This window comes from Vicugna pacos, chromosome 25, assembly GCF_048564905.1.
Source record: "Vicugna pacos chromosome 25, VicPac4, whole genome shotgun sequence".
Taxonomy (NCBI): Eukaryota; Metazoa; Chordata; class Mammalia; order Artiodactyla; family Camelidae; genus Vicugna; species Vicugna pacos.
Genome location: NC_133011.1, coordinates 40,165,721 through 40,192,916, shown reverse-complemented (window position 1 = coordinate 40,192,916; position 27,196 = coordinate 40,165,721). Strand labels below are relative to the sequence as shown.

General features: G+C 48.5%; 1 protein-coding gene across 11 annotated transcripts in view; it reads left to right on the top strand.

The window, feature by feature from the left end:
- The window catches only part of ZNF16 (zinc finger protein 16), a 35,764-nt gene extending 8,840 nt beyond the window's left edge, over nt 1-26,924 (top strand). The window contains exons 1-4 of one of the 11 annotated variants that reach the window (XM_072950076.1): nt 10,350-10,407; nt 11,918-12,104; nt 13,017-13,173; nt 23,076-26,924. In XM_072950076.1, coding sequence (XP_072806177.1) covers nt 13,026-13,173; nt 23,076-24,817 — 1,890 coding nt within the window. In that variant the 5' untranslated portion in view covers nt 10,350-10,407; nt 11,918-12,104; nt 13,017-13,025 and the 3' untranslated portion in view covers nt 24,818-26,924. Of the gene's footprint in view, nt 1-739; nt 10,117-10,335; nt 10,519-10,580; nt 10,602-10,635; nt 10,693-11,917; nt 12,105-13,016; nt 13,174-23,075 lie in introns of those variants that run through there. The other 10 variants (XM_072950078.1, XM_072950079.1, XM_072950080.1 and 7 more) reach the window with 10 other exon arrangements.
- Nucleotides 26,925-27,196: the final 272 nt, after the last annotated feature.

Below are 27,196 nucleotides of genomic sequence, written 5' to 3'. Positions count from 1 at the left end.
GTTTCCTTTCGTTGGGTCTCAGAATCCAGGTGTATCACAGCTGTCACGAATGTCCCGGCACTTCTACTCATTGGAAGCATATGGTGTGGGCTGCTGCACACATCTGGCTGTTTTGCCTTGTGCTGCACCTTCTGTTTGAAGGGTGGGCTGCTTATTTGTTTCTGTTTTTCTCTATTTTCTATCATTTTTGTCTGTGAAACCAGTTGTCCAGATGAAATTGTTTTTCCTGTTATTCATTATTCTGTATACCCTTCATTCATTAAATCATTTATGATTCATTTATTTCTCAGCAGGTGTTTGCATGCCTGTTGTGTGTAAGCCAGGGAGATACCGTGTTTCCAGAGTGTGCAGCAGTGAGGTCAGCAGAGCTGGTGACCTTCCAGGCCTCCACTCCCTTCGCCTTCCTTATGCTTCTCCTTTCTGGGAGCCCCTCTCCCTCAGTCTGCCTCACACCCCTGCTCGGCCTGTACCTGGTGAGCCCACCTGCAGGTGGGGGCCTCTGACCGTGGGCCTCCTTCCCTCCCTCCTTCGCTCCCACACCAGCTCTCACTGCGCTGACAGCATGCTTCTCTCTGCTCACCTTCTCTTTCCTCTTCCCAGTGAGGTCGTTTTTTCTTTTTGCATCCTAAGAATCCAAATCCTCCTAGGAGAGAATTGTTTCATATAAATGTTCCTATTTACGTTCAGATTATTTCCCATAGTAAAACATGAGTAATTCATTTTCTTTCCATTCTTTCAGGTTATGAGTCTAGGATGGATAAAAGGGAATTGACTCCAAAGCAGGAAATTTCTGAGGAAATAGAATCCCAGAGAACAGAATCAAAAGAACACATAAGGACTGCTTCCAAGGAATATGATGTAGAGGAGATGGGTAGAAGTGAGAGACAGCTAAAGAATTGCTGGGGAACATTTGCAGTGGAGGGCCTTGGGAAGGGCCCCCCCCATAAGAGCAGTCTCAGGCCAGTGACAGTGACACGAATGCAAACCCCCACAGGGGAGGGAGGCCCGAACGGCATCCCCACTGAGGTGAACTGCTCTGCAGATGCAAACCCCGTCAGACACCGCAGACTCTCTTCAGGGGAGAGTCTCCGCCAGGATGTGTTACATGCGGAGAACACCCAGCCAAGTGAGGACCTCACAAACCTCCAGCGTTTCCATGTAGGAGAAAGAGCATGCCAGGCACCTGGGTTTGTGAAAGTGCCCAGGCAGAGTTCACTTTTCATTGAGAACCAGAGGATTCACTGTCCAGAAAAACCCTTTGAAAAGTGTGCTGAGTGTGGAGAAGCTGTCAGTCAGAGCAGAGCCCTCACAGAGCATCAGAGGGCTCACAGTGCAGAGAAGTCCCGCACGTGTAAGGAACACAGCGAAGCCTTCCCTGCTCCTCCCTGCGTTGCTCAGGACTGGGACCCTCGCACTGGAGAATGGCCCTACGAGTTCAGTGAGTGTGTGAAGGCTTTCAGTGCACACTCGCCTGACGGTCAGCATCTGAGTGTTCACACAGTGGAGAAGCCTCATGAGTGCAGGCAGTGTGGAAAGGCCTTTGGTCACAGCTCTCACCTGACTCGTCATCAGAGGACCCACAGTGGGGAGAAGCCCTACACGTGTGAGGAGTGTGGGAAAGCCTTCAGTAGACAGTCGCACCTCACGCAGCATCGGAGAACCCACTCTGGAGAGAAACCGTATGACTGTGCTGAGTGTGGCAAAGCCTTCAGTGCACGATTATCTCTCATTCAGCATCAGAGAGTGCACACAGGAGAAAAGCCCTATGAATGTAACGAGTGTGGAAAGTCCTTCAGCCTGAACCGAACTCTCATTGTTCATCAGAGAATTCACACTGGAGAAAAACCTTATGGTTGTGATGAGTGTGGGAAAACCTTCAGTCAAAGGGGACATCTTATTCGGCATCAGCGAATCCACACTGGAGAGAGACCCTTTGAGTGTAAGGAGTGTGGGAAGGCCTTCAGCCAGAGTTTTAACCTTATTCACCATCAGAGGACACACAGTGGCGAGAGGCCCTACGGGTGTAATGAGTGTGACAGGGTGTTCAGCGCACTCTCCTCTCTCGTCCAGCACCAGAGAGTGCACAACGGGGAGAGGCCCTATGAGTGCCACCGGTGCGGCAAGGCCTTCAGCCAGGGCTCACACCTGAACCGGCATCAGAGGAGTCACACTGGGGAGAAGCCTTACGAGTGTAGCGAGTGCGGGAAAGCCTTCGGACAGGTGTCTACCCTGACCAAGCACGAGCGGACGCACAACGGGGAGAAGCCCTATGCGTGTGATGTGTGCGGGAAAGCCTTCGGACAGGTGTCTACCCTGACCAAGCACGAGCGGACACACAACGGGGAGAAGCCCTACGCTTGCAGCGACTGTGGGAAGGCCTTCAGCCAGAGCGCACACCTCATCTGCCATCAGAGAATCCACACTGGGGAGAAGCCCTACGAGTGCGGCGACTGCGGGAAGGCCTTCAACGTTCGCTCTTCCCTGGTGCACCATCACAGGACTCACACTGGGGAGAAGCCGTACGAGTGCAGGGACTGTGGCAAGGCCTTCAGCCAGCGCTCTCAGTTTATTCGGCATCAGAGGAGTCACACTGGAGAGAAACCCTACGTGTGCAATGAGTGTGAGAAATCGTTCAGTGTCCGCCTGTCCCTTATTCAACACAGGAGGATTCACACTGGAGAGAAGCCCTACGAATGCACTGAGTGTCAGAAATCCTTCCGACAGCGCTCCCACCTCATGCGACATCAAAGAACGCACAGTGGAGAGTGACCTTATGCGTGTGACCAAAGTGGGAAGACTTTCAGTCAGGGAATAACTCTCATTGGTCAAGAGAAAATTCACAATCTTCAGAGAGGCTAGCAAGCCCAGACGCTGTTGGCCGTGGGGACCTCTGGTGCACAGACGCTTTCATGCAGCACCGTAAAGGTCACAGTGGGGAGGGACTGCTTTGTTTGATCAGTTCTTCACTGTTTTACAGCAGGACAGTCATACTGATGAGAAGGCTGTCACTTTACGACATTCAGCCTGGACATTCAACCTTCAGGCCTGTAGCTACCTCCCAGTGCACTGCTAACTGAAGGGAGGCTGCCAGATTATGTGGTAAAAGTTCCAAGGTAACACGCCTCTCTGTGTGAGTGGCCCCGACAAACGCAGTAAATACTCTTGCTCTGACCCTGTCTTTAAGCCCCAGACCTTCGTACTCAGTTCGATGCCCCCTTTGGCCTGGCCTTTCTTCTCTCTCGTCTTCATCTGCTTCAGCTTCAAGAGAAGCAACTGGCATCCTTGGGCTCTGCGTGATAGAGCCAGCCTGAGGTTCTCTTGGTTGTTTGTAGGGCCTTACTGGAATGCTTTTGCTCTAGTGAGAGGGACAATGCCTTTACCTTCAAAAGCATTCCCCATTTTTAGCATCAAACAATGCACACTGGCGAGAAGCCTCATGAGTAGAAGCAAAATTTGTTAAGGAAAGAGGTGAGGCTTGTGTGCAGAGGCAAACAGTTGGAATCTTGCTGAGAAGTTGAGTGACTCATGTAAAGTGGGTTCCAAACTAGAGGATAATTTGGAAAGGAAACCCCTGAGAATTGGGAAGAAGATGGGCATAAAGTAGACACTGTGGCATGGGATCTGGGACGTAACTGAGACTCTATTGGTAGTTTCCAGATCCATTACTGAGGCAGAGAAGGTGAGTGGTTGATGTTCCCTTTCACTGGGCAGCCTGGCATCGAGCGAACCCTGTCGAGGCGGCAGGACCCCAGGTGAGGCAAGGCCACAATGCTAAGCAGCCTAGTGGGTAGATTGTCATACGGTTGTTTGTTTGCCTGTGAACCGCTGTCTGCATGCTCACAGGCACTTTTGGTCCCTTTTGGTCCCTCCCTGGGCTTTGTTGGTCAGCGGTGTCTCAGCGCCCTTGGCTATCCCACACGCAACCTGAGGGGCTCTGCCTTCAGGGCTCACCTTGTCCTGCAGTGTCTCTTCAGTGTCTCCAGAAATTTCTCTAGCACTTCCTTCTACTTCTTTTCTGGAGGAAAGGTTAGCATCAAAATGGGCTGAAATAGGGTTATAAATATGAGAAATTCCGCAAAAACAGTCTGTAAGAGACAGTTCTAGAAACTGAAATCTGGCAAGTGACAGTGTCTGTAGAGTCTCTGATGAGCAGGTGGGGTCGTTTGTGCCGACACTTGGGAAGGGGTGAGCCAGTTGAGATTTGGGATGAGCTGTAGTGGTATGGTGCTTTGTGGATAAGAATCAGGGCAAGAAGGAAGAGAAGGAAGAGTGATGAATTATGTAATAGCTGGACATTCTGTTCCTTTATAGTATCCTTCTGAATAATGAGTTTATTCTAACTTTCCTGCTCATTGAAGGAACTTTCTCTTAGAAGTTGACCTGCCTTTTCTGATATTGACTTGACTCAGGGTTCAGGCCTCATTTTCCAGGCTCCTATCTGTGTAGTAATAGTATTGGTCTTTACTCATTTTAGGATTTTGAAAAGCTGGTTGGAAACTGCCTCTTGGTGATACCCCTCCCAAGCATTCTTCACCACAAATAGCTTTGACTTTTTTAAGTGGGGTTAGTCCACTGTGACGACAGTGGTTATCATGTGCTGAACAAAAATCCTGATTCCGTCATCAAACCTTTACCTTAGCGTGTGCCAGTTACTGTGATGATGCTTTGCCCAGGTTTTCCCATTTAATCCTCACATCAGCTCAGTGAAGTAGGGACTTTTAACCCCACTAACCTCATGTCACGGAGAGACTGAGGCACAGAGAGGCTGCTCAGTGGAGGCTCCAGCACCACAGAGCTCCACCGCCTATGGGTGTGGATGCCTGCTGAGCTGCCGCAGGCCTGCACCTGCTGCACCCCCAGCACCTCAAGAGTTAAGGTACCACTGGCAGGGGGCTGGCAGTCCTGCGGCTGGCCCGTCTGACTATTTCTGGACTGTTGAATGTGTGGTTTAGTAGATGAGTCTTCCAGACATGTTACCCACAAAGGAAATGGAAAACGGTCCACAGTTGGGAGTCTCTGGCCTGTGACTTCACTAATCATTGCCTAGTCACCGTGTTCCACCTGAGAGAAGGAATGTTTGTCTTCCTGAGATGACCGGACGCCTTAACCTCCTGAAGCTGTGTCAGAAGCTCCTTCCCTTGCTCTCCTGGCTGCGGTCTGAAATAGGGCCTTGGAGCTTGTCATCCAGTTACAACTTCTGCTTGTAGAGAAAGGACTTTTAGGAAGGAAGAAAAATTAATTCGCTGTTACTATTCCAAGGATCGCCTCAACATCCTTTCAAGAGACCAAAGGACTAGGAAACTGTGGCAGTATCTTCCTCAAGGCTGCATGATTAGAGTGCCAAATGGGGGGCGGGGGGGGTGACTTTGGGTTTTTCTTACACTTTCATCTTTACATACAATCAAAAGTTTTCTTAATTGAGAACCTCAGCTTTTATTCTAATCCTCTTTCAGGTAGTTTGGCCAAAACGTCCTCATGAGTAATTCCTGCAGTCAGTTTGGACTAATGTTTTAGTTTTCAGTTAAATATTTCACGCAAATTGCATTGAATTTTATATACATGGTTTTCTATTACATAGTTAATGTTCTACATTACATAGTTGATGATTCCAGTCATAAACTGCCCAGTTGCACTCCTAGCTTCATGACGGCATTGACATTGGTTGAGAGCCATACTGTCCTGGCACAGGGCACTCACCCACTCGGTGCCCCCTGCTGCTGAGCCAAATAGGTTGGCTAAGGTGAGAAGACACGGGCGTTTCAGGTGCTTGGTTGGTAGAAACTTTCTAGAAGAGCTTTGTGCCTATACCAGCAGACGTGTAACCTTCCCAACCCCACTGTGGCCCACGCCCGTGGCACTGGCTTTGGTCTCCTGGAACACACTAGAAGCAAGAGACGTGTTGCCAGGACAGTTGTGACCTCCGGAAATCTGAGGTCTGCTCAGCAGGTGTCGTACCGTCTACTTGATGCGGTTCTGAAAGCGCCCTTGTTCCTGCTGCGCTGGTCGGTCATGCTTGTTCCCCCCGCGAGGGAAAGCGAAGGCAGGGCACTCTCAGGTCCCCGAAGGCTGCCGTTCTAGGGAAGTGACAGCTGTTTTCCAATAGGTCTTTCTTACCTGTGCTGTGTAGCAGGCAGGTATAGTCTCCTACCTCAGATCTCTCTGTATTGGTCATTCTAACCCACAAGCTGTGTGGGATTATGACAGGACAGAACTTAAGGTGGTTAATACTTTGAGGTAGATGTTACTTTCTGCTTACTGGACTAGTAGAGTATGGATGGTCTAGTCTCCATGAACTAATTTTGTAGCCTGGCTGGACTTGTGAGCCAGAGATATTCGTGGGGGTCGGGTCCTGTTGGGGGTGTGGAGAAGGACCCTTACCTTCAAGCTTGTACTCCAGGAGCTGCCCATGGACTCAGCCTTCCTGGCAGACAGCTATCACCGTGAGGGCGATGGGTCACGGGGCTCAGGCAGATCTGCTTCCTGTGTGGGCATCACAAGTGTGGTATTTACTAATCCGGTATTTTGCTAATTCTGGTGTCTGACTATTGCCAGAACACAGGATTATTAAGTAAAATTCCCAGAGGCTTTGGGCAGCCTTTGCTGTAAGGAGAAAAGGTGCCCCAGGCAGTGGGGACAGGTGCTGAAGGTTCCCAGGGGCCCCTTTACTTGCCTTCTGTGCCTGCCTGTCTTACAGCAGTTCCACTGGGGCCTTGCCATGCTGGACTCAGGGTTGACCCATGTCCTTGACCTCTACCACTAGCTCTTGAAACACAATTGGATGTGAGTCAGAAACAGACTGAAATCTGGTCTTCTCTGCTGTAAAAGGTGTTCTGCTCTTAAGTGCCTGTTAATCTGTTGTGTAAATTCCTGTGCCAGTCCTATGCTTTATCATGTGTAGTTGTTTCCTTTTTCCCCACCAGTTCTAGGGTTTATTTGAGTTTCTTGTGCTTCTTCACAAGCATTGAAAAGTAATGGGTGGATTCCATTACTGCTTACATTCATGCAGGAGTGAGTGGCCCGCTCACTGCCCCTGATTCCAATTTCTGAGGCCCTGACTCTCCAGGCAGCTAGACTGAGCTGAGTCATTTCACTTCCATGCTGCATATGTGCCGCTGCTTCTGCATCTGAAGGTGGGGTCAGAAGAAAACTGCAGACATGAAGGTGGAGGGGTTGGCTGTGTGCATTAGGGCTCCTAGTTATAAGTAACAGACACCTACTTAAGGTAACTTCAGCAAAGAAGGGTGCACCATCCGTAGGGACCCAGGGACGTCTCACGGAACCCCACATGGAAAAACGGGAGTCAGTAATGGGAAGTTTCTGCATTTCCCACCCCTCAGCTTGTATCCTGGTTTCCATGCAGACCTGCCTTCTCAGTTCCATAGTCCACTGGGCTGAAAAACTGGCCACCACAGTTACTGGGGTCATCTCTGCTTCCCAGAGACCTGTCAGAATAAGGCTGGGAACTTAGTGTTTTGATTCATATTCTAAGGAGAGGGCTCTGGCCAGTCTCTGGTCTGGTGTCCACTCATGTATCCTGTGGACTTGTGGGGCTCCAACAAATGTGGCCATGGGTGCAGAGTTTGGGGAAAGGACTCTGACCCATCTTGGTCATGTGTCAGCACCTGTCCAGTTGGCTGTGTCCAGAGGGATAGATGGCTGCTGGTGCCACTATTCATTGAGTGGGCAGGGTCATTAGGGCTTGATGGGTGAGTGGTCAAGGTCAGGCACTGCCTTCCCTCCTGAGCTTGGCGGTGCAGGTGGCCTTGAGATACCGTGAGCTAGGGAGAGGAGGGGCAGCATAGAGAGGGCGATAAATAGAAGACAGGAGACCTCGGGCTTTAACCTGTGTATAGAAGGGGCCTTTGCAGGGAACTAAATGGCAGTGTGTAGACAAGCAGCTGGCCCAGGCTCCCAGCTGTCGATCAGGAGACCCTGTAGAATTGGGCAGTCCCTTGCCTCCCTCCTCGGGGTGTGGGGGTGGGGTGCATGAAGCCCCAGAGGGCCAAGTCCACTGACAGACCCAGGGCCCAGAGAGCTCCTCCCAGAGCTGAGTCTGAGCCCGCTGCTGTGCTCAAGCTCCCTCCCTGCCAGGGAGAGGGTCTCAGCAGGAGACTGCACTCCCTGTGCAGAGGTGACTGCTAAGCTCGCTTACAAGTGTGTGAAATTATGGCATCCAAAACAGCTACACAGTGTACCCAACAACCCCACATCAGCCTCACCCTTGGACACGCAGCCAGCACAGTATGGACGACTGCTGTTTCCCCTCCTCAGCCTTCTCCACACTGCAGACTTGGGGGGGGGGTAGGCAACTTGCCCTTTGTTCCAGGACCTGGTGGAGAGGCTGCACCTTGTCCATAGGGACTCAGCTGAGCTGCCTAGCTACTGGACAGGACTATGGGGTTTTCCTCTTGGCCAGGGGATGTATCCTGCTGCAGCAGGTGACCACAGGGGAGACTGCAGCAGAAGCAGCTCCTCATCTCCCTTTTCCATTCCCTCTTCCCCTCCAATTCATCAAGCAGGATATCCTCAGGCAGGGAAGCTGGGTCCCTGACCACTGCCTTGGGGAACCTGCCATACAGACTTCTGATTTTTACATGAGAGAAAAATACCCAAACTTCAGGTGCTAGCACGAGTTATCCAGGCTTCTAACCCCTCCAGCCCAGCAACGTGAGGTGGTGTCTCTGCCATTTAATTTGTGTTTCTCTGATGGCTAATCAGAGCATCTCCTCCCAGGGTGTCGAAAATATTTCCTGTTAACCTAATTTCTTTACTGTCCACATTCAGGTCTTTAGTTCACTGAGAGACTCCCACTGCATGTGTTGTCAGGGATCTGGTTTTGGTTTTCTCCATTGAGTGAGATTACTTTTTCAGCACCTTCTAAACAACCAAAACTGTCACGGATGGTGGTACCACTTTTATCGTTTGTTAAATCACACGTGTGCGGAAGTCTGACCCTCAAGCTCCCTTTTGTGCTGCTTTTCCTGCTTGTCAGTTCTTGTGCTGATACTGATGGCACAGCTGCCTGCTTCCCTTTTTAGGCTTATTTGGCTATTCAGTGACTTTTTTTTAATTTGTAAGATTTGCTTAATAGCCTGGCTTATGATTATTTTTTAATTGAAGTATAGTCAGTGTACAATGTGTCAATTTCTGGTGTACGGCAATGTTTCAGTCATACGTATACATACATACATTCCTTTTCAGTATTAGACACTGAATAGTCCCCTGTGCTATACAATATTAACTTGTTTATTCAGTGACTTTTCTTTTTCCATTACATCAAGTTTCCTTGTAAAATTCTAATTAGAATTTTGATTGGATTGCAGTGAATTTATAGGTTAAATTGGGGGAAATTTTATACTTTGAATTATTAACTTGTCTCATCATAGAGCAAGAAATCTCTCTCCATTCACTCAGATCATCTTCTGTGTCCTTTACTAGAGTTTCAGAGTGTTCTTCACAGAGGTCTTGAGTGTTCCTTGTTAATTCCCCAGTATTTCATAGTTTTTGTTGCTATTGTGGTGGACATTACTTTCTTGTTACCTTATATGATCGGTTATTGCTGCTGCAGAAAAATGTTCCTTTTTCTAGCTTAAGATAAATGTTTTTGTCTTCTTTAATAATGAAAAAGTATTTAAGGTTGATACACATTATATTTTTTCTCTGAAAAATATTCAATGAATATTATATATTTTATACTTTACACTGAGTTCTATAGGTGTGGGGATGAAGTGCTTTGCTTTTTATTGCTATGTAAATAGTCTGTAATTTTCCAGCTAGTATCATTTTTGATACATAAGTTAATGTAGACACTGTTTTGTAAAGTCCAGTAGTTAAAGGGTTTGGGTCAACTTTTTATTACGTATTTCTGTTCTAATTTTGATAGTTTATTCTGCCTGTCAAATGCATACTTTAAAATACTTGTATTCTTTACGTAGAAATGTATAATCAATTTTTATAAATGTCCCATGGGCGCAATGTACATTATCTATTGAAGGTATTTGGGTTTTTTCCATCTGTCTGTCAAATCATGTACTGAGGGATTCGGTTCTTCCACGTGCATCCCATTTTTGATCAAGCAAAATCTGTTCAGATGCTAGGTACCTGTGTATCTAAGTCCCTGGTTCTCCCTGAATTTATAATCGCTTCTCTCTTTTTTTATATTTGTTTGCCACCTGGTCAATTAGTTGCATGAGCCAATTCTGAATGTAGGGCTCTCCTGGCGCCAGGGACCTCGCGGGAGTCGGGGGCGGGCCCACCGTGTAGCCCCGACCTCCCGCAGCCTAGAGAGGCTACGCTGGGTGGGGCGGGCCCGCGGGCCGGAAGTTGAGGCGGGACTTCCGGAGTCCGCCTCGGGGCCGAGCCGCTTTGGCCTTACGGCCTTGCGCGCTTCCCGGAGAGACCCCGGAGGTAGGAGGTGGCCCGGGTGAAGCGTCCACGTTGCTGACCGTGCTCCCGCGTGACTCTGATGCCCCCGCAGTGCAAGCCAGCCCGGGCAGTCTGAGCTCGGATGCGCGGGAGGTCGTGGGGGCCGCGGGCGGAGGGGCGAGCGCTGCCTCGGAGGGCCCCTCCCCGGAGGGCTTGTTGGGGGCGCCCCCCGACGGGTGCGCGGTGAATGGTGTCCCGGCGCGTGGGGTGAGGGTGGTAGACGCGCCCCAGGAATTCGCTGCGAACATCAGAGCTGTACGCAGCGGGGTGAGAAATGAATGGGGTGTCGCTTGGCGCCAACTGTCCGGCCTGGAGGCCCAGTCGGTGATGGATTCCCCCTCCGGATGGAGAACGGGCTCTGGGGATGGAGAGTGGGGCTGAAGGCTGGGTCATGTCCATTCTGTGGATGCCTGCGTGGACTGTGGCTGCTGGTCCTTGAAGTCGTATCTTAGCATCAGGTTGAGCCTGTAGCCAGGAGAACCAGCTTCCAAGCTCGTTGGTAGAATCGGTTCCCGAGGGTGCATGTTTCCTTGCTGACTGTCCTTAGCTCCTGGAGCACCTCTGAGTCAGCAACAGCTCGTGTGATTAGGTTGCGTCCTCCAGGATAACTAAGACCCGTAACCTTACTTTCCTCTGCAGAATCTCTTTTTGCTGTGCAGCGTAGAATATCCATAGGTTACATTAGGATGTGGAAATGGGTAGGGAGGGACATTCTGTCTACATAGACTGGAGCTATGTCCTCCTGGGCAAGATCCCATGTATATTGAAGTGAGAAAAACAAGACGTAAAACGAGCATCATTTGGTACAGTTTATAATAAGAAGGTGAAAGACACACGTATTTGCTTTTGTAAGCTAACAGTAATCTGGAAGGATACATTAGAACCTGGGAAGGGGAACTAAGTGGCTGGCTGGGAGATACTCCACCTTAAGTCCTCTTAACCTTTTGAATATTGAGCCTTATGACTGTGCTCCAATTCAGAGACAGTGATGATCATTTCAGGAATATTTAAATGGAATGAACTGAGTAAATATTGCAAGTGATTGAGTCTCCCCTTGGGAGAGGGAAAGTGAAGGTTCACCCTTGAAAGCAGCATCTGCCCTGTTCTGCTGCTGCATGGTTGGGTGCCTTGAGTCAGTGCTCTCCCTGCTCTGAGTCTCACCTGCACCATTCCTTTGAGTGACCACACCAGGTTAATCTTCCTGAGATGGTTCGTGAGTTCTGACTCTCCTAATGTAGAAATACGGCTGGTGCCTCACTTTCATCAGTCAGTCATGGCCTCCTATAATCCATCCCCAGTAATCCTGTCTCTGAGCTCTGTCCACCATCTCACCCCTGCCTTCTCCCACCTTTCCAGCAGGCATGGCCTAAGCTCTCTTCTCTGGTCCTGGTTTAAATGCCCACCTGCCCCAGGCTCCACCCCTCCCCTACTACCTGTGTCCAGAGCACTTGCCCATCTCATATGATGCATTTGCTGTTATCTGTCTCCCCAGTGAGATCCGTGAGGGTGATGGTCACACTGTCCCCAGAACAGACCCTGGAATATAGTGGGTGTTTTGGAAACATTGAAAGCATGTGTCCAAGTGGAGAAATCCAGTCCAAAGATTGGCTGGCAGTGGCCACCCTGGGCTTCTGCCAATATGTCCTGCCTCGTCTTCTCCACCCTTGAAGGGCAGAGAGGTCAGTGGTACCTGTAGATGTTGTAGTGTGAGTAAGGGGCCAAGATGTGTCACTCCACTCCTGGTGGGCTGCTGGGCAGAGCACAGTGCATTTGCACAGAGACAGCAGTGGGAGGGTTGGAGGAAATTAGTAACTTGGTCCATGTGGGGGACCGATCATGTGTCCAGGTGGGAATGTCCCGTCTCTTGCTCAGAGAGAGCACTTAGAGCCAGGGATGAGCCCAAGTTTGAAAGTCTTCACAGCATAAAGGATGTTGATGCCTTAGGACTGGACAAATTAACCGAGGAAGTTAATATAGGAAAAAAAGTGAACCCTGGGGTACCAACGTGAAGAGGGAGATAAGGAGGAGCCTCGAAGGGAGCCACTGGTGCAGCAGAAGGGCAGCCCAGGAGGGTGGGGTTGGGGACACCCTCTGTGGATGCTGCCAAGAGGGCACAGTCAGACAGGATTGACCAGTAGGATGGCACTGTGATGACTCTGCATATCTGCAGTTCATGCTACCCCTGGCAACCCAAACTCTGGAGCTGCTGCTCTGCCAGTGACTGGGTCTGGTGGTGAACCTCCAGGGCATTGTGTCAGGAACAAGGAGTGTCCCACAGGAGGCACAGGCTCCACAGGAGCTGCTCTGTTAATCAGGGCAGACCTGAACCCTTCCAGGTGGTTCCCACAGGGCACTGTGTGCTCACCTTGCCTTGTGGTCATCATCTCGCCCCTTCCCACCCATTACCTTTGCTCGTGAGTCTGTGTCCCTGGGTGACCCTCCCCTTGGTTCTGGAATCGGGGAATGTGGCATCAATCACCAGGCCCTCTTCAGGTCTCAGGCTACAGGGGTGGAGGCAGTAACCCCTGCCTGGTGGGAGAACGAGTCCCAGGACCCTCTGCACACTCACCTGCATCCTTGCTGGTCTCCAGGTCCCAGCCATGCCCAGCCTCAGAGCTCGCCCTGAAGAGGCAGAAATGGAGCCCTCAGTTCCAGGACCATCCCCTTGGACCCCTGGAACCCAGGCCTGTGTGAGTGATGCTCCCGCCATGACCCACCCTGGATCTGCCCTTCAGCATCATCAGCCAGGTACTGGGAGTGTGTTTCCTTGTTCTGATGCCTTGTTCTGGGGGGACTTTGTCTACATCACCTAGTACTTACCTCAGGAGGTGTCCATGTAGTTAGGGGCAGGGTGCTTGTGGATCTGAGGGGCCAAGGCAGAGATCAGAGAGAAAGTTGGCCTGGTGCCTGGCTGTCCTGGTGCCCTGAGCAGGACCCTGGTTTCCTCACTTGACACAGAGGGATGTAGCGTGATGGTCACCAGCTGAGCCCTGCCTTACTTATTCACCAAGCTGGTGCTGGTCCCTGCGCTTGGACCCCTGCCCTAGTCCATCCTTGGCCTATTCCCTCCTGGCTGCATTCACACTGCCAGCTACTCCCAACCCCTTCAAATACCGGAGAGTCCTTCCTGAAGACCCCTCACTAACTCACCTTTTCTGTGAGCCTCTCAGCAGTCTTAGGATCATTGTACGCTTTCCTTACTGGGATTTGTTTTACAAGAAGACACTCTTAACTGTGTGGGACCTATTAATTATACTCAGGACATCTGAGCAGAGAACCCTGGTCAGACCTTGTGTGGCCAGGGAAGGTTAGGCAGAGTGGTACGGGGCAGTCCTACGTCTGTTAGAGGGAAGGGATGGATAGAAGATGAGAAACATGACGGAGTCCCAAGAAGTCACCCTGAGGGACAAGCCTGCTGCCAGATGCCCAAGGATATGCCAGGCAGAGAATGGTGAATTAGGCCAGGACTCTTGCTCCAGGGAGAAAACAGGCTGATGATAGCTCAACCTTAAAAGCCTCTGTAGAGCAAAATGGAGTAGGCAGCGCCTGACACCAGTTCATCCACATAAACGTTTAAAAAAAAAAAAAAAGTAGAAATTGCCAAAACAAATTTGTCAGAAATGTAGAAAATATGCAGGTTTACAGCAACCAAGCAAATGCTGAATCAAGAAAAACACAACTTAAAAAGGAAAACTCAGCAAACACTCCCTGGTTCAGTAGCAGTCTTAAAGTGAGCAGCCTGTGTTCCCAGTGTGGGACCCTGGTCCCTGGTTCCAAAGGGAGCAGAGCAGAACTCATTCAAAAACCATTTTGTTCTCACTTATGTGGGGTTTGATAAAGAATTGATGCAGTGTCTCTATGTTGCCTAACTCAGAACTTACTCAGCAGAAAAGTGGTGAGCTCAAAAAAAAAAGGTGGGAGGGTGAGGGAGAAAGAAAAGAAAAGAAAAGTGGTGGGCTCAAAAAGAAAAAGAAAGAAAAGAAATGTGGTGGGCCCAAACACATTGTAAGGTGAACTAAAACCCCACAATACAGTCAACCACCTAAAACCTAAGAGGGAGAGCTGGAAAAATGAGGGTATTCAAAAACACCCTTATATATCAGGGAATTGAAAAGGCCACACACGTGTCCAGGATAGGATGTAGTCTTAGAAAAGACCTGTGAAGACTGTAGCTTCACCTCGGCTGATCTCTAAGATCAGTGGAAGCAGGAAGCCACATCAGAGTAGTAAATAGAGTCCCAGCACAGGGCCAATCCACAAAGTGGGAGAAGTGTATTATTTTTATTTACTGTTAGTGTTCAAGGAAACCTCCATCAAAACAGTAGCTGAACACAAGCTAAAGAAACAGAGACCTCAGTGACCACACATTACAAGGAATGCAGTTTTTGCAAAAATAGTTTGGAACATGACTAAATTAACAGATGACTGTAGCCTTCAACAATTGAGAACAGGGGGGGAAAAAAAAGCCTGTAGATGGGAGAGACTGATTTACAGAGTTACCACAGTAAATATTCAAATGTCCAGTTTTTAACAAAAAATCACAACGAATAAAAAGAAGCAGGAAAATATGGCTGGGCCATTCAAGGGAAGAAAGTTAATTGGCAGAAGCATCCCTGAAAAAGCACAGATACTTGACAGACCATAAATCAGCTCTGTTAAATGTGCACAGAGATCTAAAAGAAACCATGGAAAAAGAACTAAAGAGAAACGATGCTGAGAATATCAATAGAGAAAAGTACAAATATACAATTTTGTATAAAAAGAAAGAATGGAGAAAGAGATTAGAAATCCTAGAGCTGAAAATTACAATAACTAAAATGAAGAATTTGCTGGAAGGTTTCAACAGCAGATTTGAGCAAGCAGTTGAATCAGTGAGCTTGAAGACAGACAATTGAAATTATCCAGTCTGAGGAGCAGAAAGAAAAAAGTTTGAAGAAAAGTGAACAGAGCCTAGCAGACTCATGGGATACTATCAAGGGAACAAGCACACATTTGGGAGTCCAAGACAGAGGATGGGGGAGGGGAGATTGAAAGAATACTGGAAAAATGGCCAAAGTGGCTTAAATTTGATGAAAGAGTTGAATCCACACATCCAAAAAGCTCCACAAACTCCAGCCAGGATACAAAGAGACCCACACCAAGACTCGTAATCAAATTGTGAAAGGACTGAATCTTAACAAAAGGCAAGAAACCCATCTTGTACAAGGAATCCTCAGTAAGATTAACAGCCAGTTTCCCATTAGAACCCTTAGAGGTTGGAAAGCAGTGGGAGGACATTTAATGTGCTGAGAGAATGAACATGCCAAGTAAGAATTCTGTATCTGGCAGAATGATCTTTCAAAACGAAGGTGAAATGAAGACACTCCCAAATAAACAAAAGCTGAGGATGTTTATTACCAATAGACCTGCCCTATAAGAAATGTTGAGGGAGTCTTAGCAGTTAAGATGAAAGGAATTCAGACAGGAACTCAAAGCCATACAAAGAACTAAAGATCTCTGGTAAAATTAACTACAGAGGTAAGTTAAAAAGCTAGTGTTATTGTATTTTTGGTATATAACCCCACTTTTTATTTCTTATTTGATTTAAAAGACAAATGCATAAAAACAATCATAAACCTGCACTAGTGAACATGCAACATACACATTCATCTGTGACAGCAGCAGCAGAAATGTGGGAACACAGCTGTGTAGGAGCAGAGTTTTTGTATGCTATGGTGGCTAAGTTGGTATCAGTTCAAACTTGATGGCTTTATTTGGGAGTTTTAATATACTGCATGGTGATTATAATTAATGTATTATATACTTGAAAATTGTTAAGAGAGTAGGTCTTAAAAGTTCTCACCACATACACGCATACACAAAATGGTAACTATGTGAGGTGATGGATGTGTTAGCTACCCTTATGGTGGTGGTCATTTCATAGTATATATGTATATCATATTACCCTGTCACACAGCTTAAACTTACACGATGTTTCATGGCAATTAATAGTTCAACAAAGCAGGAGGGTACCAAACTAGATTGTTTTAGGATGTTAGGATGTTAATTATAATCCCCATGATACCGCTAAGACAATATCTTTGAAATATACACAAAAGGAATAAAGACAGTCAAGATGATACAATTCCAAAAGAGAGAGAGAAGAGAAAGAAAAGAAAAAAGAAGGAAGGAAGGAAGAAAGAGAAACGAAATGGAACACAAAAGGAGGCAGTAATAGAGGAAATGAGGGACAAACGGGATAAAAGATACCAAAAACAAAAGATTCAGAAAGCAAAGTGGCAGAAGTGAGTCATTATTGGTAATTACTTTAAATGTTACTGGTTTAAACTCTCTAGTCAAAAGGCAGATATTGACAGAATGGATTTAAAAAGCATGATCCAACTATATGCTGCCTACAGGAGGCTTACTTTAAATCCAAAGAAACAAATAAGCTTAAGTTGAAAAGTGAAAAAATACATTCCATGCAAATGGTAACCAAAAGAGAACTGGAATGACTATACTGATACCAGACAAAATCAGCTAAGTCAAAAACTGTTACAAGAGAAAAGAAGGACATCATATATTGATGAAAGGGTTGATTCATTAAGAAGGTAGAGCAGTTACACATAAAAAAAGAACCAAAGTACACGAAGCAAGCAAAGATTTGAAAGGAGTAGTGGATACTTTTACAACAATGGTTGGAGATTTCAGTACCTCACTTCCAAAAATCGATAGAACATCTAAACAAGTTCAAGAATGAAATAGGGAAATTGGACAACACTGTAACCCAACTAGAGCTAAACAGTCATAGATATGCACACCAGCAAGGAGCAGATACACATGGAACATCTTCCAGCACAGACTGCATGTTAGACACAAAGCAAGTCTTACTACGTTTTAAAGAATTGAAATAATGAGAAGTATCATCTCCAATCGTAACAGCAGGAAAACTGGAAAAATCACAAGTATGTAAAAATAAAACCACACACTCTTAACCAGTGGGTCAAAGATGAAATCACAAGGGAGGTTAGAAAATACCTACAGACAAATGAAAACAAAACCACAAAATACCAAAACTTAGGAGTTGCAGGTAGGGTAAAGCCAAAGGGGAAATGTATAGCAGTAAACGCCTACGTTAAAAAGAAAGAAAGACCCTAAATCAGCGACATAACTTCATCTTAAAGATCAAAAGAAAGAAGAGCAAACTAAGCCCAGAGCCAGCAGAAGGAAGGAGACGGTAAGCATTGGAGCAGAAACAATAAATGAAACAATAGAAGAATGATAGAGAATCAATGAAATTAAAGGTTTTTTTTAATGATCGACAAAATTGACAAACCTTTAAAGTAACAAAAAAAGAAGATACATAATGAAAATGGGATGGGGACATTACCACCAACCTTACAAAAGTAGAAAGGAGTAAACAAGAATACTCTTAACAGTTGCATACCAACAAATTAGATAAATTAGATGGAAGAGATACATTCCTGTAAATTAAAAAAAGAATTACCAAGAGTGACTCAAGAATAGGGTAGAAAAATCTGAATGGACTTAACGATAATTAAAGATTGAATCAGTAATTTTAAGAACTCCTGACAAACATTCAGGACCAAATGGCTTCATTGATAAATTCTTCCAAACATTTGAAAAAGAATTAATACTAATTTTCTCAAACTCTTCCAAACTATAGAAGAGGAAAGAAAGTCAAATAAATACATCACAGGAAAAGGAAACTGCATATCAAGACATGTTATGGCTAAATGTGCAAAACCCTCAACAAAACGCTATCAGACTGAACCCAGCAGCACGTGAAAAGTATTATACCCCATGACCCAGGGGGATATAACCCAGGAACACAAGAGTGATTCAACATGAAATCCAGTCAGTGCCATTCACCACATTAATAGAATGAAGGAGAAAAACTAATCATCTCGATGCAGAATATGTTGACAAAATCAAACATACTTTCATGATAAAAACACTAGGAAAACTAATAATACGAGGCATCCTCCTCAACATGATAAAGGATATTCACGAAAAATCTGCACCTAACATCGTATATATTAGTGAAATATTAAAAGCTTTCCCCCAAAGATCAGGAAAATATACCTGCTTTCAAGTATATCATTATTTTACTGGAAGTCCTGATCAGAGCAATCAGGCAAGAAAAAGAAATAAAAGGCATTCTAATTGGGAAGGAAGAAATAAAATTATCTCTGTTTGCATAAGGCATGATCCCAAATGTAGAAAATCTCAACGAATCCATTAAAAAGCTACTAGCCCAAATAAATAGAATTCAGCAAAGTTGCAAGGTACAAGTCAACACAAAATCAGCTGTGTTTCTGTATGCAAAAATGAGCAACCTGAAACGGAAATTAAGAAAATTCATTTATAATAGCATGAAAGAGAAAAAAACTTTACAAATACATTTAAGCAAGTGGGTGAAAGGCATGTTGACTGAGAACTACAAAGCATTGCCAAAAGAAATTAAAGAAAACCTAAATAATTGAAAAGACAGCCCATGTCCATAGATTGGACTTAATAATGTTATGATGTCAGTGCTATCCAGAGCAACCTGTAGATTCAATACAATCCCTATCAAAATTCCAACAGCCTTTTTTTTTGCAGAAACGGAAAAGCCATCCTCAAATTCATGTGTAATTACAAGGGACGTCAAATAGCCAAAACAAACTTGAAAAAGGACATCCGAGGAGTCATTTTTCCCGGTTTCAAAACTTACTGCAAAGCTGCAGTAATCAAAACAATTTGGTACTGACATAAGGATAAACATATAGATCAATGGAATAGAATTGGAAGTCTAGAATAAGCCCAAACGTCTGAAGCTGATTGACTTTCAACCAGTGTGCTAAGACTACTCAGTGTAGAAAGATAACTCTTAAATACATGGTGCTGAACAAGTAGATTTCCACATGCAGAACTATGAACTTGGACTCACTACCTCATGCCATATGCAAACATTGAAATCATCCAACAACCAAATACAAGAACCACAGTCATAAAGTTGTTAGAAGAAAACAGTATATTTTCATAACCTTGGGTTTGGCAATAGATTCTTAGATAGGACACCAAAAGCATGAGCAACAAAAGAAAAAGGTAAATTGGACTTCATCAAAAAAAGTTTGGGGCATGAAAGAACATTATCAAGAAAGTGAAAAGACATCCTACAGAATGGGAGAAACTCTTTGCAAACTGTATAGCTGGTAAAGGTCTAGTACCCAGAATATATAGAGAACTACAACTCAACAACAAAAGACAAACAACTTGCTTTTTAAATGAGCCAAGGAATGGAATAGACATTTCTTCAAAGAAAATATACAAATAACCAACAAGCACATGAAAAGATGTTCAAATTTATTAGTCATTTGAGAAATGCAAATCAAAACCCCAATAAGATTACCACTTCACACCCACTAGGATGATTGTAGAAATCAAATAATTAACAAGTGTTTTCAAGGATGTGGAGAAATTGGAACCCTCATACGTTGCTGGTGGGAATGTGAAAATGTTACAGCCACTGTGGAATACAATTTGGCAGTTCCTCAAAAGTTTAAACATACCATTACCGTGTGACCCAGCAACTCTACTGCTAGATATATGCTCCAAGAGTTTAAGGCAAGTACTGAAACAAGCACATGTACATCGCATTCATAGCACTGTTCACAATAACTAAGAGGTGTCAACAGCCCAGATGGCCATCAGTGGATGAATGCATAAGCAAAATGTGTTATAGCCACACGGTGGAATATTACTCAGCCATGAAAAGGCATGAAGGAGGGAGAGTATAACTCAATGGTAGAGCATGTGCTTAGCAGGCATGAGGTCCTGGGTTCAATCCCCAGTACCTCCATCAAAAGATAAATAAACCTAACAATACGAAACAAAAAGGATCAAAGTACTGATACCTGCTGCAGTGTGAATGAGCCTGCAAAAGCATTAGGTTACATGAAAGAATCCAGACATCAAAAGTCACATACCATCTGATTCCATTTATATGAGTGAGACATCAGGGATAGTTAAGTCCATAGAGACAAAATGCAGGTTGGTTACAAGGGGCTGGGGCAGGGAGATACGGGGGTAAACTGATGGGCTTTGGAGTGATGAAAATATCTTGAAACAAGATAAGGTTTTGACTGCACAACATTGTAAATATACTAAACGCCACTGATTGTTCATTTAAAACAGCTAATTTTATGTTTGTGAATTTCACCTCAATAAACTATTAAGTAAAACAAAAGCAGAGCCACGGCGGGAGGCGGGAGACTAGTGGAGCCGACGGGGGTGTGGTCCCCGGGTCTGTGTGGCAAGCGAGGGGTCAGGCACTGGGTGTGGCCCCTGCTGCACCCCTCAGCAGCCAGCGCCGCAGCCACATGTGGCACTCACACGAGCGCGGCTCTGAGGCAGGTGCCTCTCTGAGCTGCTCTTCGTGAACCCGGAAGCTGCTGATCACAGTCTTCATTGAGCGCTTCTCTCAGGAAACACGGGTGGTTTATCATGTGCTGGGAGAGCTCAGAGCTCCCCTTCTCTCCAGTTGCATCACACTCGTTGGGCAGCGAGGACAGTGGAAACAACTGCGTTTGTTTTCAGACCTTGTCCTTCACCTTCACAGCCAATCTCAATTGTTTTATTTTTTTTAACATTTTCTTAAGGGAAACCATGTTTCTGATTTTATATTTCCCTTCAAAAGAGGAACTTTTCATCATTTTTTCCAATAGTTCTTATGTTGCTGAGAACATTACATCGGGTTTAACAAATCAGGAGTGACCTCTCATCACTCTCACCACCGGACTTGTCTCCTGTCTCAGTGAAAGGCTTCCAGGTCGACAGTCACTCTGGCCCAAAACCAGTTCCCATGGCCACCCCTCCTGAGCCACACCAGTGACCTTGTCTCAGTCAGGGTCAGCAAACCATGGTCCAAGGCCAGATCCAGCCCACCTGTGGTTTTTATGGCTGGCAAGCAAAGAACAGTTCTAAGGTTTTTTAAGCATTTTAACAAAGCTGACTGTGTGACAGATATCACGCAGCCACAGAGCCTGAAATGGGTCCCCTCTGACCCCTTATGGAAAAGCTCCATCCCTTCTCCACCTGCAGCCAGAAGAGTGTGGGGGCTCCCTGGGTTAGTCATGGGGCGCAGTGGGAGCATAGAGGTCCTGGGCCATCCTAGCCAGACCCTTGTTTACTACACCAGGTCCCTCATCACTCCTGGGATCCCGCGTGCCGTGTGTAAGGACTGGCCTGCCTGAGGGTCAGCAGGAAGTCCAACCTCGGTGCCTCCCTCTGTGTGCTGGCCTCGTGGCCCAGCGGGCATGCCACAAGCAGCGTGTTTGGACAACGGGTCAGGTGACGGGGACGTGAACTGTCACCACCAGGCACGTGGGCGTGGCAGGCAGGCAGGCTGAGTTTGTGGCAGTCTGGTTCTGTGTTGAGATCAGTGGCGACTCCTTTGAGAACAAGTGTCCAGATGAGGGGAGACGGTGCTGCTGTGGTAGTAGATCCCAGAAGTTCCAGGCAGGAGGGGCAGTGTCGTCCTGAACTGAGGGGCAGGGCAGAGGGCAGCAGGCCCAAGGAGGCTGGGGATATGGAGGGGTGTCCACCCACCCACTCGGCACCACTGGGTGGCCCCAGTTCTGAGACACACAGCCCTGTCTGGGGCAGTCAGGGCTGTGTGGGGAGAGCAAGGAGGGGCAGTGGTCAGAGAAGCCCTCTCCTGTGAGGTGCTGAAGCAGAGACCAGCGGTGGGAAGGGGGAGCTGAGGACCATCTGGGGTGGGTGCACGGTTCACTTGCTCCCATGTCACCAGGCTGTTGTGGGCGGGAGGGAAGGTGGGAGGCCAGTAAGCTACTCCCCATCCAGGCAGGAACAGGCAGCGGTGGCGTGGCCTGTGTCTCCATTTGAACAGGAGAGTGAGAGATACTTTAGACATGAAAAGAAGCAGCCTTGTGCATGCCTCCACCGCAGAAGGGTGGGGCAGCAGTTTAGCCCCTGTATCAGCCGACACCAGTCAGAATGCATTTCTGTGAGTCAGGCGGCCTTGGCAGGATGGGGCCTGGTCTCTGAAGGATCCTCTGTTGAGTGGGACAGAACTTGACATTCCAGAGGCCATGACATGACACAGTCAGAGGCTGCTCTCCTCCTCTGAAGGGAAAAGTCCCCTGCGCCTGCTGGCTCGGGGCCCGCCCCCAACACTGGGACTCCTACAGTGAGGCCAATGCCAGTGCTTGGTGCTGGGAGACAAACAGCTGGGCCTGAGCAGCTGACACCGTGCGCTGTGCATCTGAAACAGAAGAGGGGAGCACCCTCAGCAGTGTAGCAGGCAGTGTGCGGTGCTTTCCTGGAGCAGGCGGGAGGGGTGAGCACCTGGGTTTGGGACACACGCCTGGGTAGAGCCAACAGGACTTGCTGATGGCCTGCTGCGCGCAAGGGGAAGGGCAGCTGAGAGCCTGCCTCACCTCAGGCCAGGATTTTGTCCTGCCTTGGAAGGGAGGCTGCAGGTGATTCCTGAAATGTGGGGGCGGGGGGCAGCCTCATCCCCTGAGCTCTCCCAGCCCCTCACGGTTCCCTCGAGAGTCCCAGGACCACCCTCTGTGAGTCCCATGCTCCCAGGCTTGTCTGTACTTCCTGTTTCCTTCCAAGTGACCTCATGGTTGTTATTTCAGGTTGGGCCCCTGGGACTGAGGGCAAGGAGTTTCTTCAGAAGGAAGAGCTTTCTGAGGATTTGGAATCACAGGCAGGAAAATCAGAAAACTATGCCAGTGATGACTCCCGGGCACCTGAGGTTGGAGAGCTCTGTGATGATGTATCAGAAAGAGACTGGGGGTTCCTCTACGGGGAGGGCCACTCCGCCCCGGAGCAGGTGCCCCTGAAGGGCCACATGGGAGAGAAAGAGGTGGATTGTGATGACCCGGAGAGAAGCTGCAGTCTGAGCCCAAACCCAGGGGCACAGCAGGGAGTCACTTTGGATGAGGGGGCACGTCTGCACGGTGCACGTAGCCATCAGAGCTCCCAGCGCAGCCTGGACCCAACCGTCTCCGAAGGGGTTCACACAGCCGAAGGCCAGTTCATTTGCAGCGAGTGTGGGAAGACCTTCCGAGGAAGCCACGGTCTTACTCAGCATCAGATAACGCACATTGGGCAGAAGTCCTTCATCTGTAGCGAGTGTGGAAAATCCTTTGGCATGCACTTGGAACTCCTCCAGCACCGGCTTAGCCACCACGGAGAGAAGCCTCACGTGTGCACCGAATGTGGAAAGGCCTTCGGCCAGAGCTCCAGCCTTAAAAAGCACCTCAAGTCCCACATGAGTGAGAAGCCCTATGAGTGTAGTGAGTGCGGGAAGGCCTTTAGGCGGAGCTCAAACCTCATCCAGCATCAAAGAATTCATTCTGGGGAGAAGCCGTATGTGTGCAATGAATGTGGGAAGGCCTTTAGGCGTAGCTCAAACCTCATTAAACACCACAGGATCCACACAGGGGAGAAGCCTTTCGAGTGCAGTGAGTGCGGGAAGGCCTTCAGCCAGAGCTCACACCTGAGGAAGCACCAGAGGGTTCACACTGGAGAGAGGCCTTATGAGTGTAGTGAGTGCGGCAAACCGTTCAGCCGGGTCTCCAACCTCATTAAGCATCACAGGGTTCACACTGGGGAGAAGCCCTACAAGTGCAGTGACTGTGGGAAGGCCTTCAGCCAGAGCTCCAGCCTCATTCAGCATCGCAGGATCCACACTGGAGAGAAGCCTCACGTGTGTGGTGTGTGCGGGAAGGCCTTTGGTTACAGCTCGGTGCTCAGGAAACACCAGATCATCCACACGGGAGAGAAGCCTTACGCCTGCGGCGTGTGCGGGAAGGCCTTCAGCCACAGCTCGGCCCTCATCCAGCACCAGGGCGTACACACGGGCGACAAGCCCTACGAGTGTCACGAATGCGGGAAGACGTTCGGGCGCAGCTCCAACCTCATCCTCCACCAGCGGGTTCACACCGGGGAGAAGCCCTATGAATGCACAGAGTGCGGGAAGACCTTCAGCCAGAGCTCCACTCTCATTCAGCACCAGCGGGTCCACAACGGATTGAAGCCCCACGAGTGTAGCCAGTGCGGTAAGGCCTTCAACCGCAGCTCAAACCTCATCCACCACCAGAAGGTCCACACCGGGGAGAAGCCCTACACGTGCGTGGAGTGTGGGAAGGGCTTCAGCCAGAGCTCGCACCTCATTCAGCATCAGATCATCCACACTGGCGAGAGGCCCTACAAGTGCAGTGAGTGTGGGAAGGCCTTCAGCCAGCGTTCGGTCCTCATCCAGCACCAGAGGATCCACACGGGGGTGAAGCCCTATGACTGTGCCGCCTGCGGGAAGGCCTTCAGCCAGCGCTCCAAGCTGCTCAAGCACCAGCTGGTCCACGGCAGGGAGTGAAGCCCCCCGCCCCCCGCCCCCAGAGCTGACCGGTACACCCACACCTCCACCCTCACGGCCACTGTCCCGCTGTCCCCAGAGCTGGGCCTGCTATGAGACCTCTTCATGGGCTTCCTGCCCAAGCTCCCCCTCCTGTGACCTCGTGTCCTTTTTGTTTTGTTATCAGACTGCCACGTGTTGGGAGGGAGGAGATTATAGGGCTGCACTCTCAAACACAACCAGAAAAGTGCACCGACGTTTGGTTCCAGATAACTATGGTAATTCCTTTGTTCGATAACTAGTCGTAAGGAGCAAGTTCTTCGTCAGTGGCTATAGTTGGTATTCTGTCCACGTAGAATCAGGTCAAGAGTTGTTGAGGTCTGATTGTTGTCACCCTCCCCCAGAAGTGGTGTGTGCACGACGCCACCACCTCCTCACCCTTTCTTGTCCCTCCCATTCCACAGTGAGATGCAAGATTCCTCACTGCCCCTCTCCCTGGTGGCTGGCTGCAGTCTGAGGTCCTACCTTTGCATTCTGCTGTGACTTGGGCCCCTGTGGTCCCACTTGGGGCTGTTTCCCAGCCTCCAGCTCCATGCCTTAACCACAGAGCCCAACTTTCTCTGTGCCCCTCCTGTTCACTCCACAGGCTCCCAGGCTCAGCTTTTCCCCAGGTGCATCACCTGCTGGGTGAGCACTGGTTCCCTCCTCAGTTTCCCTGAGCTGTGCCCCTAGTCACCAAGCAGGGGGAACTTGGCCCAGAAGCAGCACCTCTGCCACCTGGGAGGCCCCTGGATGCAGCCAGCAGTCTATACCTGGGGGTGTCATAGGATGGGTGGAGGGAGGGGCACCTGCATTATCCCAGGAGGGGAGAAGGCAACAGGCAGGTTTTGTGAGGTCTGTGTTATGGTGGAAGGTAAGCTTTTGGCTTTGGGCTTCCAGGGGAGTAGAGGCAAGGTTGGCAGTTGCAGACGAGGAGGGAGAGGCTGTTGACTCGGATGCACAGCTGAGTCCCATGGGCTTGGGCAGGGTGGGTTGGTTGCCTGCCCTCACCTCAGACTACGCTGAGCAGCCATCCCTGTCACACCCTCCCCTCTGCTTCAGCCCCTCCACTAAGGCAACACTGTGCGGCTTGGACACAGCCCTGCCCTGTCCTCCAGCTCAGCTGCCCGGTCTCCCACCTAACAACAGGCACCTCTTCTGGCTCCTTGTCCAGCCTGGTTCTGTGATTCCTTTCTTCAGTAAATACATGCTGAACTTGCCCTGGGCCATTCACTGGGGGAGACTAGACAAATGCCTGCCCTCGAGTTTGCCTTCCAGTGGGTGAGAGAATTACCCAACGGTTGTGAGTGCTGTGAAGCAAAAGTAAAGCAGGAAACAGGGTCTGAGTGTTTGGGGAGTTCATTTTTAAAGTGGGGGCAGTCAGAGACGGGCTCTCTGAAAGTCGTTTGAGCTACGACCTGCAGCAAGTGAGAGAATGACCAGTGAGGTGGGTGGAGCAGGGGCAGAGGGGGCAGGCAGGTGAGACCACAGGGGCCAGGCCTGCATAGGCCTGTGGCCCCGCCCTGAGCAAAGTGCTGGAGGGTTTTGGTCTGACCTGCCTTTAACAGGCTCGTCTGCCGTCTGCTATGTGCCCATGTCACTCCCTTCTCAACTCCTTTGCCCCCTCCCCTGGCCTCCACGCCGCTGGGGGCCCCCTAGGGCCAAGGCACAGGCAGGCAGCCGGCCTCCTCTGGGAGGCAGAGGTCTGGTCCACAGGAAGGACGGTGGCTGTCAGCTCCTCTGGCCGCTCGGCCCTGCTGGCAGCTGGGAAGGGTTCACCTATTTGGGGCATACTGTCCACTGAGAAATTTCATTTCAGGATGTCATGTTTCCAAAGAAGAATGGTCTTGAAAAGCAAGTTTCTGTCAACCACAGGTTATGTCTTTCCTTTGACTTTCACAGCATCCTTGGAAGTGTGCTTCCTGGGAACGATGGCTGAGCAGTTTGCACCTCAGTCTCCCACCCCCGTTTTGCCCCTTCCCTTCCCCCACTAGTATCCACTAGTTTGTTCTCAATCTCTATGAATCTTTTTTGTTACATTCATTGGTTTTATTTTTGGGATTCCACATATAAGTGGTATCATACAGTATTTGTCTTTCTCTGTCTGACTTATTTTGCTTAACATAACGCCCTGCAAGTCCATCCATGTTGTTGCAAATGGCAAGATTTTACTCTTTTTAATGGGTGAGTAATATTCCGTGTTATCTGTAGACCCATTTTTCTGATGTTTGACTGTTGACAGCATTTAAGCCTCACTCCTGCCCTCCCCACCCCTGGGCCACATTTGGGCACACTGGTAAGAAAGCCCAGGTGCCCCTCCCTCAGTGCCAGCAGAAGTTTCAAGCCACCCAGGCCCGTGCT